This window comes from Lissotriton vulgaris, chromosome 7 (assembly GCF_964263255.1).
Source record: "Lissotriton vulgaris chromosome 7, aLisVul1.2, whole genome shotgun sequence".
NCBI classification, from domain to species: Eukaryota; Metazoa; Chordata; class Amphibia; order Caudata; family Salamandridae; genus Lissotriton; species Lissotriton vulgaris.
Window position 1 is genome coordinate 1,524,078,541 of NC_141695.1, and position 13,802 is coordinate 1,524,092,342.

The 13,802-nt window shown below is 42.9% G+C and overlaps 1 protein-coding gene across 2 annotated transcripts in view; it reads left to right on the top strand.

The window, feature by feature from the left end:
- The window catches only part of LOC147705924 (B-lymphocyte antigen CD19-like), a 911,795-nt gene that overhangs the window by 452,233 nt on the left and 445,760 nt on the right, over positions 1–13,802 (top strand). For both annotated transcript variants that reach the window (XM_086928997.1, XM_086928998.1), the window contains exons 9-10: positions 10,169–10,222; positions 10,382–10,516. In XM_086928997.1, the coding sequence (XP_086785123.1) occupies positions 10,169–10,222; positions 10,382–10,516 (189 nt within the window). The remainder of the gene's footprint in view (positions 1–10,168; positions 10,223–10,381; positions 10,517–13,802) is intronic.

Here is a 13,802-nt window from a genome sequence, read left to right on the forward strand (position 1 = left end):
TCCTTTCTCCAGTCACCATTCTGGCTGCTGCTTTTAGGGTTGATCTGAAAGGAGCAAGGTGTGCTTTTGCTGTGCCTGTGAGGGTGGCGTTTCCGTAGTCCAATCTGTATAGCACAAGAGATTGTGTGGCTTGCTTAAGGTCTTTTGTAGGGACAAAGGGTTTATTTTGTTAAGTAGTTGAAGGTTGAAAAAAAGCACTCTTTACAGTGTTTTTGATGTGTTTGACCATGTCTAGGTTAGGGTCCAGAGTTATTCCGAGTGATTTCATGGAGCCGGCTGGGATGAGACTGCAGTTGAGAGCACCAATAGATTTTAGCCATTCTGTGATTTGGGGGGTTTGCTCTTTGTTGTCTATGAGAAGAATTTCAGTCTTGTCCTGGAGGAGTTTTAGGTGGTTTTGGGATAGCCATTTTTGGTATATCTGGGTGTTGTCCGCATATAGGTGGAAGGGTATTTTGGCTTTTCTGAGTATGGTGGTGAGGGGCTTCATGTATATGTTGAAAAGTGCTGGTGAGAGAACTAATCCTTGAGGTACGCCCCTTCTTACAGGGCGTAGGTCAGATGTGAAGTTTCTGATTTTTATTCTTTGTGAGCGGTTCTGCAGGAAGGAGTTGAACCACTGTAGGACCACCTCTTCTGCTCCTACACTTTGACGAAGTACATTGATGAGCAGTTTGTGGTCAACCATGTCAAAGGCCGCCGATAGGTCTAGGAGTATGGGTACACAGCAGCGGTCCCTGTCGAGTGATTTGTAGACGTCATCAATGACATTCAGGATAGTTGTCTCTGTGCTGTAACTTTTTCTGAAGCCCGATTGGTGAGGGTCTAGGAGTTTGTTGTAGTCCATGTGATGGGTGAGTTGCGGAAGAATACATTTTTCTAGTAGTTTGGCTAACATAACATGGGAGATTGGAGACGGGTCTGAGGTTATTGAGATCTTTTGTGTCAGAGTCTGTTATTTTCAGCAATGGAGTGATTTGACCAATTTTGAGGCATTCTGGCATGATTCCTGTTTCAGTGAGCTATTTATAATCTTTGTCCAAAGCGGGGCTAGTGAGAGTTTGAGTTTTTTGGCCAGTTGAGCAGGGAGGGGGTCTTCAATGTGTGACAATGGCTTTGTTCCGGTAGTCACTTTCAAAATTTCTGTTTCGGAGATGGGTTTGAATGATTTCCAGCTATTTGGGGGTTACCTGGGGGCAGGGGGTTGTTCACTTCTTTGCAGGGGAGTGGGCTTTCGTTAGGTGGTCGGTGGTGGACTTCCAGTGTGAGCTCAATCTCTGAGATTATTACATCCAAGAAATCAGCAAAGTTTTCGCATAGGTCTTTTGAGGCTAGCATTTTGGGGGGGTTTAGATGTTTGCGATCTGATGAGATTAAAGAGTTGTTTTGGGCAATTTTTTGCATCGTTTAGTGCACCACAGAAGAAGGAGGATTTTTCATTTTTATATTTCCTGCATTCCGTTTGGAGTTGGTCAAGGTGGATAGTTGAGGGGTTGTTACGCCAGAGTCTTTCAGCAGCTCTTAGTTGACTTCTTTCCGAGTTTAGGTCTGTGTTGAACCACGATTTCAAAGGAATGTTCTTGAGTTTTTTTTGTTTCGGTAAAGCTATTTGGTCAAGTATGTCGGTCATTGTCGCGTTGTAGTGCGAGGTGAGTTCTGTTATGGAGCTGTCTCCTGCGGTGATGGGGAGGAGTGCTCTTATCTTTTCTTCTAGTTCGGCGAGGGGGATCTGGCTTAAGTTTTTTGTCCAGTGAAGGGGTTCATTTGTACAGGAAGGTGTTGGGTCTTTTGATTGATATGAAATAGAATGACATGGGGTCTGACCAGTCTACAGGGAGGATATGGTCAATGCTGATTGTGTATGTGTGCTATGATGGCATCCAGGATTGAGCCTTTGATGTGGGTCTTCTTTTTACAGTGTTGGGTAAAAGTATTATTGAGAAGAAGCTCATTCATGGATTGTATCAGAGGATGTTTTTCTTCATTCCAGTGTAGGTTTAGGTCACCTAGTATTAGGTTGTTGGTGTCCGAGAGTGAGCAGTGTGTTATTAGATTGGAAAGGTATTCTCCAAATGCGGGGGAGTTGCTTGGTGGATGGTAAAGGAGGTGGCAATAAAGCGTGTTGTTGTCTGTCGTCTTAATGGTGGAGGTTAAGTAATCAAAAGTGTTATAATTGAAGGAGTCTATTTCCATTACAGAGATGTTAGTGTTGGGTTTGATTGCGGTGCACCCACCTTGTTAGCTCTTTCTGTCTTTATTGATGATTGAGAACCCTAGAGGTACAAGCATGTCGATGATGGGGGGTCAGGATTCATTCAACCAGGTTTCTGTTATGAACGTGATGTCAATGTGGTGGGTGAGGATGGTTTCTGTCAGTTCTGTTGCGTGTTTGGCTGCAGATCTGCAGTTTATGAGCATGCAGTTGGTTGCCTTCTTGTTATTGTGTTTCCTATTTGGGGGGCCATGGGGATATTGGTGAGGTATGATGTAGGTCTCAGCGTTCTCGGTGCGGTTCAATCTCTTTCAAATCCAGTGAAAACCTGGATCGTGGAGCTGGGGTGGACAGCTGAAGTTTCCTTTATAGGATTCAGCAAGATTCCCTCACCTCTTTCATGGACATTGCAGTGCCTGTTCTTCTGGGTCTCTGCAGCTGCTTCGCGGGGAATGGGGTTACTGTTCGATCTGAGCTTTTGGGCCTTGTGAGGTCTTGTGTTTACTTGAAGTGGTTGTGGGTATGGGGAGTAGACGTTGGGTAAGTTCTGAGGGTGAAGTGTGGGTCGATAGGATTTTATTGATACATATATTACGATCTCAAACTGATATTCCAGCCGTGCCAGTCTTTGGGTTGTATTCATAGAGGGGGTGAACTGGAGTTTGTTTCAGGATGTCCTGAGCAGGGCAATCTATGGGTGGGGGGGCTTGTCGGGGAGGAGTGGCTTGTCGTGTTGTGATGTCTATGTTTATGGGTGGAGCGATCTTATCAGTGGTGTTGTGGTTCATAGTGTTGCTAATGTCTGTGTGGTTCTTGGGAATAATCGTGGGGGAGTGTTGTGACAAATTAGTTCAATGTTTCATAGGTTTTAGTGCATGGAGAGAGTTTGGGGCTATTATCTGCAGGTCTGTTTCCCTTGTTGCTTGATGGGAGTGGTGACGAGTATTGTGGGGGGAGAGGAGAAGGCTGTTGGAGGGGGGAGGGGAAGCAAGCGCTGGGGGAGAATAGGTTGTTGAGTTGGGTTGGAGGGCGGAGGTTGGAGGTTTGAGGGAGATGGGGAGAGGAGCAGGCTGGGAGAGGAATGTAATGTCTCATCTGGGGCATACCTCATGTTTGTAGTGGCTAGGATGGATGCAGTTTGCAAGTTTGTGGGCGAGCTGGAGGAGGATGGGAGGGAGGCGCTGGGGGGGATAGGTTGTTGAGTTGGGATTGGGTCGAGGGGTTGATTTGATAGTTTACCAGAAGGGTCGGTTGGTTCGAGGATAGGGTTTTGTTCAAGTGGGAGTAGTGTAAGTGAGTGAAGGCGTTGCGTAGTGTGGGGAAGAGAGAGTCAAATGCATCCAGGTTGTCATTGTTGGCTTGGATCAGGACAGTGCCATTGATGTATATGGTCGCAAAGGTGTTGCCATTGCGTGTACGGTGGTTTGAGCTTAGGAACGTTAGTTTGCAGCTGAGGGGGATGCTAGTTGTTTTAGAAATGTGGAGGTGGGATCTAAGGATGGTGATCCATTTCATAAGGCTCTGGGTGTGAAAGATTAGATCCATTTTCTGCTTGCCTTTAGAGGAGCAGTGGTATATGTCTGCGAATAGTGTTTCCTGGTGTTGTCTTATCAGCCTGTGTTTAAAGTTTCTTTTTGCTTTAGGTGAGAGATTGGGTGGGAAGATGATAGAAAAGGAGTTCAGGCCGTGGGGTTTTAGTGCGTTCAGTGTGCCGGCTGTGTGGGAAGTTGGCCAGTGTCATTTTGACTCTGTTACGTGGGTACAATATTGTTTTATTACAAGCTGGGGGTGGCCATTTGTAGATGCCTTATAGAGTTGGTGCTTTTCTGGAGTCATCATTCTGTATTATAGGTCTAGGAAGGTGCAATCCGTGGCCGGTGTCAGCCCTGTAATATTTTGGCCTCCCTCCTGGTTAAAAATTGGAAGCGATCCTTGTTTCCTTGGTCTTTGTAGCATAGAGAGATACGGTGTATTGAGTAGTTGATGGCTGTGCTACATTGATCACACCGCACCTCGACGTGAAAGAGGCATATAGCAGCAGGGTTGCCTGCCCTGTGGAGTCGTCTTTTGGGGTCAGTCAGTTGTGGTATGGGCATAGAGTGTTAACCAAAGGCAAAGGAGTACCTGCCAAGTAATTTCAAACAAGGCCCAGCTAAGGGGTCCTTTTACTGATTCATTAACACCAGAGCAAACAAGGGCTAGATCAAATGATCACATCAAAAAATGTAAATATATAGTAATTTTATTATAAAGAAAACATTGCCTTCAATTCATAAACAAACATAATAAATATCAGACCACACAACAATTTAAAAAAAGAACATGAATCAATAAATAAATACGGTCCCACACATCGAATTCATACATCACAATCATACCATCATGCATTCCAAAATTCAACATAATTCATACAACAGACACACATAATATCCAAAAAGTACATAGCAGCCACAAGATGATTTAGATGACAAGATGGAAACAAATCATCAGGGGAGTGGGGGTGGAATCAGTCCAGCTGCCCTCAAACGAACAATGCCAACGCTCGTTTCGGTCAGTTGCCCCAGCCGGGGCTATACCTTCATCAGGGCGGAGATGTACAGAGAGGTGTGGGACAATATATATGTAAACATAAGAAAAAATACATATTTCAAAATAATCACTAATACTAACAAGTTACTGATTTTATTTAGATCAAGTCAAAAGTGCTCCTTGATAGGCTCCGGGGGCAGCAATTTCTAAATAAGCATCAGATATCCATATATAAAATAAAACCTGGAATAGAATGCTTTATCGTTAACAAGTGCCAGACAACAATGTTACACAAAGTAGACATTGTCAGAGACTCATGTATAGAGGGGAATAAGAGACCTATTCCAAAAAGACCCAATCACCCAGAAGGGAGCATTATAGATATAAGTGCTCTATAGATACCAGTGTACAAGAAGAAATATGAAAAAGTATAAAAAAAGAGAGAAAAAGGAGCACGTGGCTGGTAGTTATATAAAACATCCATGCCCATCCCGCAAGTGACAGAAACAAGGGGAAAGAAGAAAAGCTACATATGCATCCATACCCAAATAGGAAGTTGTGCATAGAGTGTTGTCTATTGTGACCTGTGTCAGCGCTGCAGTGATCTGGCTATATCCTGTGGAGTCACCTTTTTGGGGTTAGGCAGTTGTAGTATAGGCATAGAATGGTGCCCTCTGTGGCCGGTGTCCGCGCTGCAGTGTTCTGGCTATGACTCGTCTTTTTGAGAATAAAAGCGTAGGTTTTTTCACTGATCTCTGTCTGTAGTCTGTACCTGCACTCTCCTGATAAGGCCGTAACTCTTCGTTAAAGAGGACATTGTAGCCAGATTGTCTGACCTCAGGGAGCCGTCATCTTGCAGTCAGGCACCCATGATGTTGATTTTAAGGATTGGATGCGCTGATTCTTTCCAATTGCAACTATGTATCTAGGCATACACTGGTGCTTTATGTGCCCCCTGTGTGTTCTTAGCTGATTAGGCCACACCTCTTCATTTAAAATAGATGTTATAGCCGGTATGCTAAGCCCGGGATGCCGACATTTTGGAGCCGGGCATCACAGATGTTATGTGTGTTTGTTTTCTGTCTCTTGACAGACAGAGGGGGTCTCAGGTGGCTGCTGCATTAGGTGGGGCCATTAATAGAAATGGGGTAACCCAATTGGTCCAGAACCTGGGTATTGAACAGTATTAGAAGACAATGGTCCAAAGACTAATATTTTGCAATGTCGCAATTAGTTAACATTTCATAATTCAAAAAGTGGAGTAGTCTCACAACGCAACAGCCAAAAGACAATGTACAGTGGTGATTTATTCATTTTCTACCACTATTATGCGATATAAATAACTTTTACAATACATGTAGGTCATATTGGTTGCCCCAAGGGGAGTGTGCAAAATAGGAAGATGTAGTAGTGCTTGGTGATAAGGAAAAGAAAAGAATTACAAAAATCGTGACATAAAAACACAGTTTTTTGTTTGTACAAAAGGATCAATAATCATCCCTATACTGAGACCTGGCCATAAATCAATTCATCCATAATTTTAAATCATTACGAAACCTATATATCTAATGATTGTGATGCACAAGAGGGTAATAATATATGGTTCCAGGTCGAATATCAAAAGAGCGTCGACGTTTCGACTCGACTTCGGGCCTCACGGTGAGTTGAGCCTGGGCCGTGCGAGTCTTCATCAGGACTAGGGCGGGCAACCATATATTGTTGGATGACCCTTGACATTGACAGTGATTCTACTAGGATTTTCTTAATGTATTTTTCAATTAATGAAAGGTCCTACTTAATAATTATATGCCCTCAAGAGGAATCACTCTGAGAATATTCCAATATGTAGTCCAACCATGTATATTTCAGTGTTGTGGAATAAGGTAATCCTGTGTCTCTTTCAGCAACCTGATGCTTTACGAATTCCGTATTTAGTTTGACTACGCTAACTTCAATGGGAGTAGAGGGGCAGTAGATTCTGTATAACCCTTCAAGGAATTAATTCCGTGCCTCCGGAATTGAACGCTCACTCGTTCGTTCCATGTTATTGGAAAATGTCACTGATGTCCCGCGTCTCATAGCGAATCCGAGTAGACTACGGCATCCCAGAGACAGGGTGCCTCCAGTATTTGCAGCTCCAACACTGGACGCTACACAAGCAAAATAAGCCCAACGCCCAGCAAGACCTTACCCAGTATGAAAAATGGCTTCTAAGCAAATCCTCAGACATGAAAGGGATCTCAGAACTATATCCCCAGCGTGGATACTCAAGGCTACCCCATAACGGAGCGCTGACTGTTGATGGGTTTGCAGTTCACAAGGAACATTAGTACAGATCCTATGGGACTGCCCAATGCTCCAGCAATATTGGACCCAGGTACTCTGGGAAATCGATACACACTTAAACATCCAACTACCACGATTCCCTGTATACATACTCCTTGGCCTACCAAACCCACTAACATACTCACTGAATACTAGAAGAGGACAACTGATTGGGTTAGCCCCAGGAGCTGCCATGCAGAACATACTCACTCATTGGGGAACTCAGCAGACGCCCTCCCACACTGGCTGACTCCATAGGTTTGGCACATATTAGGCATGGAAAAGATAACGCTTACCTTGGCTGGTCAGGGATCTGCATTCAGAGATTTATGGCATCCTTTCCTGTCCCTACTTTCACAAGAATTTTGTGAACTTGCATGCCCCAGATATCCCCGTCTCCTAAGCTTGCCAGAGACACTCTCACTGCCATCATCAGAGCAGCACTAAGCTCCAGCACCGACAGGGCAGAATTCATACACTAATCCTCTTGTGAGTGGAGGGCGGGTGGGGAGTGAGATGGTTTTGGGACTATTTGCCATTTCGATACTTAGCTTACTGTGTTTACATCGCGAGGTCTGTTGTTGGCGCGGTTTTTTGATATAACGAAAACTTTAATAAAAGATTTGAACCTACACTAGCTTAATATGAGCATCCGGTCATGCTTTAAAATGTGGATTTTTCAAATATTTATGTAGGAGTGATCTAGTGTTATTAAAGACTCGGAGTTGAACATTATCGCACCGCTTTCGAATTTTCATTATTAATTTAAGTTTACCCTCCCACTATTAGAATATTACCGATTTCTTTTTTTTCCTGTCCCTGAATCAACAATTCCACAAACTTCATGAACAATCAAAGAGATATGAAGAATGGTTGGCATTTATTCTGCTTATGGGCATTTGTATTTTCTTCATTGTTCTTGTATGTTTAAAGAGGAGAGACAAGATGACAGAGAGATATTTATAAGGAGGACTAATGATACAACTGTGACTGTAACACGGTAGTCTACCACCTAAACTGCTGGCTATTGTAGTCCTGTTCATATTTTTTAGTTTTAACAATGTAATGTTTATTAAAAACGCCTGTTATTGAATTACATTTCAAGAAAGACAGCATAATACGGACTTCCGTGTCTTTAATACAATTAGCACATTCCTACATGAATATTTGGAAAGTCCACATTCTGTATAAACATTCAATGTCGCGAACACATTCTGAATCCTGTAGATCCGCATACTTTTACAGTAGTGGTATCTGCGAAGGATGTGAACAAATACTGAGTTGTTGCAGTAGTTAAATGAGTGAATCTCATGGTGCTGTGATTATAAAATTAACTGTCCTTTTAAATTGCGAATATTTTGATGGGTACCAATGTTATGTGAGTATTCAAAGTACTTATTCGTTTTTTTTATTTTTATGGCACAAATGCTTAGTTGGTCACCAGATATTATTATTACATCATCAAATTATTTTAAGGCTCTGGCATTTGGACTTTGGAATTCTCTCCCTGTATCAAAAAGAGATATTCAGAATCATCTGGCTTTCCGGAAAGCCATAAAGACCTGAGTATTCCCGGCTAAACCTCTCTCCTTCTGTTTGTCATAAACTTCTGTTTGTCATTTGCCGTCGCTGGGGGAGCCATGCACTGTACAAATCCATAACACAACACATTCAATTGCATTATTTGGCTCTCTGAGCATCTTAACATACGAAATCAATAAATAAAATGTATAAACATAAAAAAAGATTAAATATTAGCTTACAGAAGATTGAACTAAGTTGTGTGCACGATGCAGAGGAATCATACATTATGAAAGCTCAGTAAATAGGTCAATAATATGGTATCAGTGTAAACCAAGAAAGAAACGCATTAAAAGTTTCCAGAATGTCTAACTACTTTGATACTAGTCCAGGTAGCAGGTCAAGATAGATGTGCATTACGGGCGCTTGGCAGACCTTCCAGAACTGGTTGTCCTGAACATAATGAAGGCAGAGATAGAGATGCATAGTAAGAGCTATGTGAATTTGTTAATATTGGCATAGTGGCGCTTAGTGCAGTCGGGATAAAAGTACATATTGAGAGTCCCTGTTAATGTTTTACAAAGGACAGTAAATATATGCTGAGGAAAAACATTGGGCAGATTTACAAGCCCCTTGCGCCTCATTTGCGCCGCCGTTGCGTCACTTTTGTGACGCAGCGGCGGCGCAAATCCTGCTCCATGGTGCGGGGGTTCTTACAACGTGACGCATCCCCAGATGCGTCACGTTGTAATGCCCTGCGCCAAATGTGGGCGTTCCTTTGCAGGGGACGCGTTCCGGCGCAGGAACGCCTCCTAAAAGTGACTGAGTGAAATCTACAAGATTTCACTCAGTCACTTTTAGGCCCATGCTGCGTCAAAACCCTGCGCCTGCCTGAAGCAGGTGTAAGGATTGATGCAGCATTAACTAGATAGGGCCCCCAGAGCATTGCTGGAGCTGCATCGCACTTGCGACGCAATTCCAGCAATGCACTTTTACGGCACAGATGCGTCACGCATCTGTGCCGTTTTTTTCACCATGGTGAACAGCATTGTAAATGCGGCGCATCCATGATGGCGGAGCTGTGGCGCACAATAACTGGCGCATCCCTGCTGATTTGCAGGGATGCGCCAGTTATTGTAAATATGCCCCATTGTTCTTATTTTCAACATCTACTGTTCACTTTCCTAGTGTACTATGAGAGGCTATTTGAAGCATAACATTGCCTTGTGCTGTGAGAGTTATTGGTAAATGTTTCCTTAACCCAGACATACGTGTTCCATTCCCTACTAGAGAATGTTTAAAAAAGCGCTTTGTTAAACATACTCCACAGCAGTGTAACTATGACACCTTGTAGCTGCATCACCTTTGGCTTGTCACAAAGTTTCCGTACATCTGGATTTATTATTGTCGAGTTTCTTAAATATTTCACCTGAGGTTGTTCCTCTACTTCCGTGCCCGGATCCTGCCCTAACAGTCAGAACTACCCATGTCCCGATGTACTATTAAGACCTGTCGAGGCTTGTCATATTTGTACTGTGGCTAACACGTCTCTATGCTTCTCTTTCGGTGCCTGTGTCAAAGGTGAAGGGTCCAACGTTCAACCCAACATTCAACCCAACGATGACAATTCGGAAGGTAATGATGGGGTATACGGTGGAGGAGATGGAGGAGGAGGGAGGTCAAGGTGTGGCTTGGATCTGATGGCTCATGAAGAAAGGGTGGAGGGTGATCGAGCAAGCCCTATGATTTCTAAATAACTTTTTTGATGTCGCGTGTTTTTTCCTCTGTGCACAGATGGAGATTGTTATGAGAACACAAACGGGGAAGTGAAACCGTATCCGAAAGGCAGTAAATCTGATGGCACAGTCTTATTCAAGTTGAACGAAGAGCAAACGGTGGGCGTGGAAGAGCCAACGGTGGACGTGAAGGGTGAGACTTTACACTCATTAATAAAAAGATGAAGAGAAAATGTGTAGCAAGGGTGCTTTAAATTGTAATGCAAGTGAAGAAACTTGGTAGCAAAATAAACACATTTGATAGCCGCTCCAGTGGTATGTACCTGCTGCACTTATTATAGTCATGTTGTTACGACCCTAATGAAGGGAGAATGGCTGCCATCTTTTCTAGCCCCAGAAGTAAATATAAAATTTGTGAGCAACCTCTGTTACCCCAGGAGACGCTGCTGCGAGTTCACCTCCAGTGTCTGATGTCGTGTCCAGTGACCGTCCTCTGCTATAGTAGCAATATTTTATAGTGTGCATTCTGTAGCCAGCGTGACCTTGAAACCCCATCAGCAAGCAGGACTTTTTCCACTCGTGTCTGGGTTACCATCACAGTCTAAAGTCTGATTCAGCTTGTGATGTGTTAGGGGCGTTGTGTTCTTGTCATAGTCTCGGTTAGGTGGCTTCATAAATATTCATTGTGCTGTGGGTGTATGCTTTAATGCCTAGATGCATCAACCTATTTAGGAAGTGCAAACGGTGCGAATCGCAAAATTCGTCCGTTTGCACTTCCTAAATAGGTGTCTGGGATGCATCAAGCATTTTTGGAAAATCGCTATTTTTAGAGAATTTTGGCCCATAGGAATCAATGAAAATTGCGAAATCGCAATTTGAAACTCGCAATTTTATTGCGATTCGGTAAAAATTGCAATTTTTACCGATTCTCAATAAAATTGCGAAATAAATGATGCATTGCCATTTGCGATTCCTTATTTGCGATTCCTTATTTTTCGCAAATAAGGAATCGCAAATGAAAACGTTGATGCATCTACTGGTTAGTGTTTAAGGGTCAAGGCTGGTTAGAGCTAGCCACGTGCTTAGGCATTTTTTAGTTCAGTGGGTAGGCCCATTGCCCAGCTTAAGGAGATGTGTAAGCCTACTGATGGTGAAAGCTGTTAGTTAAACTCTGATAAAAGACTGCATGGCAACCTGGGCCATGTTGGATTTCTGCACAAATAGTGCTGGTGGATGTCAGTGTATATCGGGGCATGGGCGTGGTCTGTGATTGTGAGTAAAGTGACAGACAACCATATCACATTTCTGTGCCTGTTTTGTTTGAGTACAATGTGGTCTGTTTCAAGCGTTCTCTTGAAAAGTCTTTGTGTTTGTTGCCATATGAGGGGTAAAGTCAGAAACTTTCCTAACCCTCAATAATTAGAGAACCGGCAGGGAAGGGAGGACTTGTCACTCTTCCATTCGCATATTTCCTTTTTGTCTGCAGAGTCAAGGCTCCTTTAGCGTGGGAAGTGCTGCCATGACACAACCACGCTCACAATGCCTAATTTCAATCATGTTCATCTGCTGTGTGGAGCCTTGTAATAAATATCAAGAGTCTGGATTAGTTTAAGACTGGATTTATTCCAGGCAATGTTGTATAGTTCTCACTAATTCGAAGGGCCTCTGCATTTGTTAAAGAACATACACTTTGGATGAGGTGCCTAGACTGATTCCGGGCACCCCCGGCAGGATATGTTGGCCTAGAGACCAATTAGCTCACAATGCCACCATAAACTCCCCTAATCTCAGAGATATATACAGAATACCAAGGGGGATGTTTTTACTATATTTATTGATCCAATATTATTCTTGTATAGAATACATGTGCTACGATAATCCTTAGACAGAAGCAGATGAAAGTGATTACGAGCACCAAAAGGGTAAATAGTTGGTATAAGTTCTACCACGGTTCTAAAACAGTGTATATATGCAGGCATATTAACAGGCAGTAATCGGGCATACTCCTACTATGTAAACCCTACTCTAGAGTGTATGTAGGTATAGAGCTAAGAATCTCCCCTAGGGAGGATCCATCCCCATTACCTTGTAGGAGAGAATGAAGGACCACGTCTTGGTCACAAACCAGACACTCCTCACGGAGGTGTCGGACTGCTGCCTGGTGAAGTCTCAGCATGCAGGGACCCTTGGTGTCAGCTGAAGTGCCTCCTCTGCTATTCTATAGGGATGCTCATTATTTATAATGGAAAGAAGCCTTGCGATCTACATTGTGGATTAGTGATATTATGGATATATAGATAGCTCTGCCGCCCCATGGAGAAAGATAGAGCGACATTTGTACATAGTGCGTAAAGAGGTCTTGTAAATGATGCTCGAGGCTTTGTAATAATGTTGTGTAAACAAAGTAGTTTTAGAGAAACAAATCCAACATTGTGGTGTATGTAAATATGTGCAAATGTTCACGGCAGAAATGTTATTGTGAAAAAGAGGACAATGTAAGAAATGAGCAGCACGCTACATGGGTCTAACCCGGGAACATAACACCCATTCCTCATACTAAGAGTCAATATATAAAAGCTATCTAAAAAACCAACAGGCTAAAATGAAATAAAAACTAAAAAAGGTTAAAAACTACTCTTAAAATCACCTAAAATCGAGCTTCCCTTTAAAATATTCATATAAAAGAATCAAAGTCATTACACCATTTGAAATTCAAACCACTCAAAAGTTATGGTGCCTAGAAAAGCCAAAAGCTGTTTTGATTCATTTTGTTTAAAAAACAGGTTAAATTGCTTCCACACAAAAAAAGCCAATTGTTTATGTATTCCGGGTGGTAGACGCAACATCGATGATGCCCACAACCTCAAACACTGTCCCTGATGCGCACCTTGAAGAAGGTTTATGAAGCAAAGATGATTCCATCCAATTCCCACAGCCGCCGCTGAGGGAGGGACTGCATTCTTTAAGTGTATTGTTGAGCCAGTGTGTGTTTCACTTGGAACCAAAGCAAATCCAGGGTGGCTCGAAGAATTAATTTATCAGCAATGGAATACACTGGGGACAATAATACCTATGGGCCTTTAAGGGGTCCATTATTACCTCAATGTCCACTGGTGCAACCAATTGTGATCCTAGGCATAGAACCAAAATGCATTTGTGACAAAAAAGTAGGCAGTGGAATACATGTTGTATACAGTGAAACAAAACAGCCCTGAAGGACAAAAAACAATGCTTGTTTAGTTCTCGAAGCCGAGGTGTGCTAAACCAGTGCTGGTTCCATTCCGGGTCAAACTGGGACGTCCATTGCGGAGCATAAAAAATAAAATCAGGATTCCCACTACAAGCAGCAGGACAAGTGGGAGCCCTCCAAAACTGCTTCCCAACAAGAAGTGTATAAAAGATGATATAATTCTAAAAATAGTCTGAAAGGTGTTAACCAATCCAGAGCCAATATATTTTAAAAAGTGCACTATTCCCTT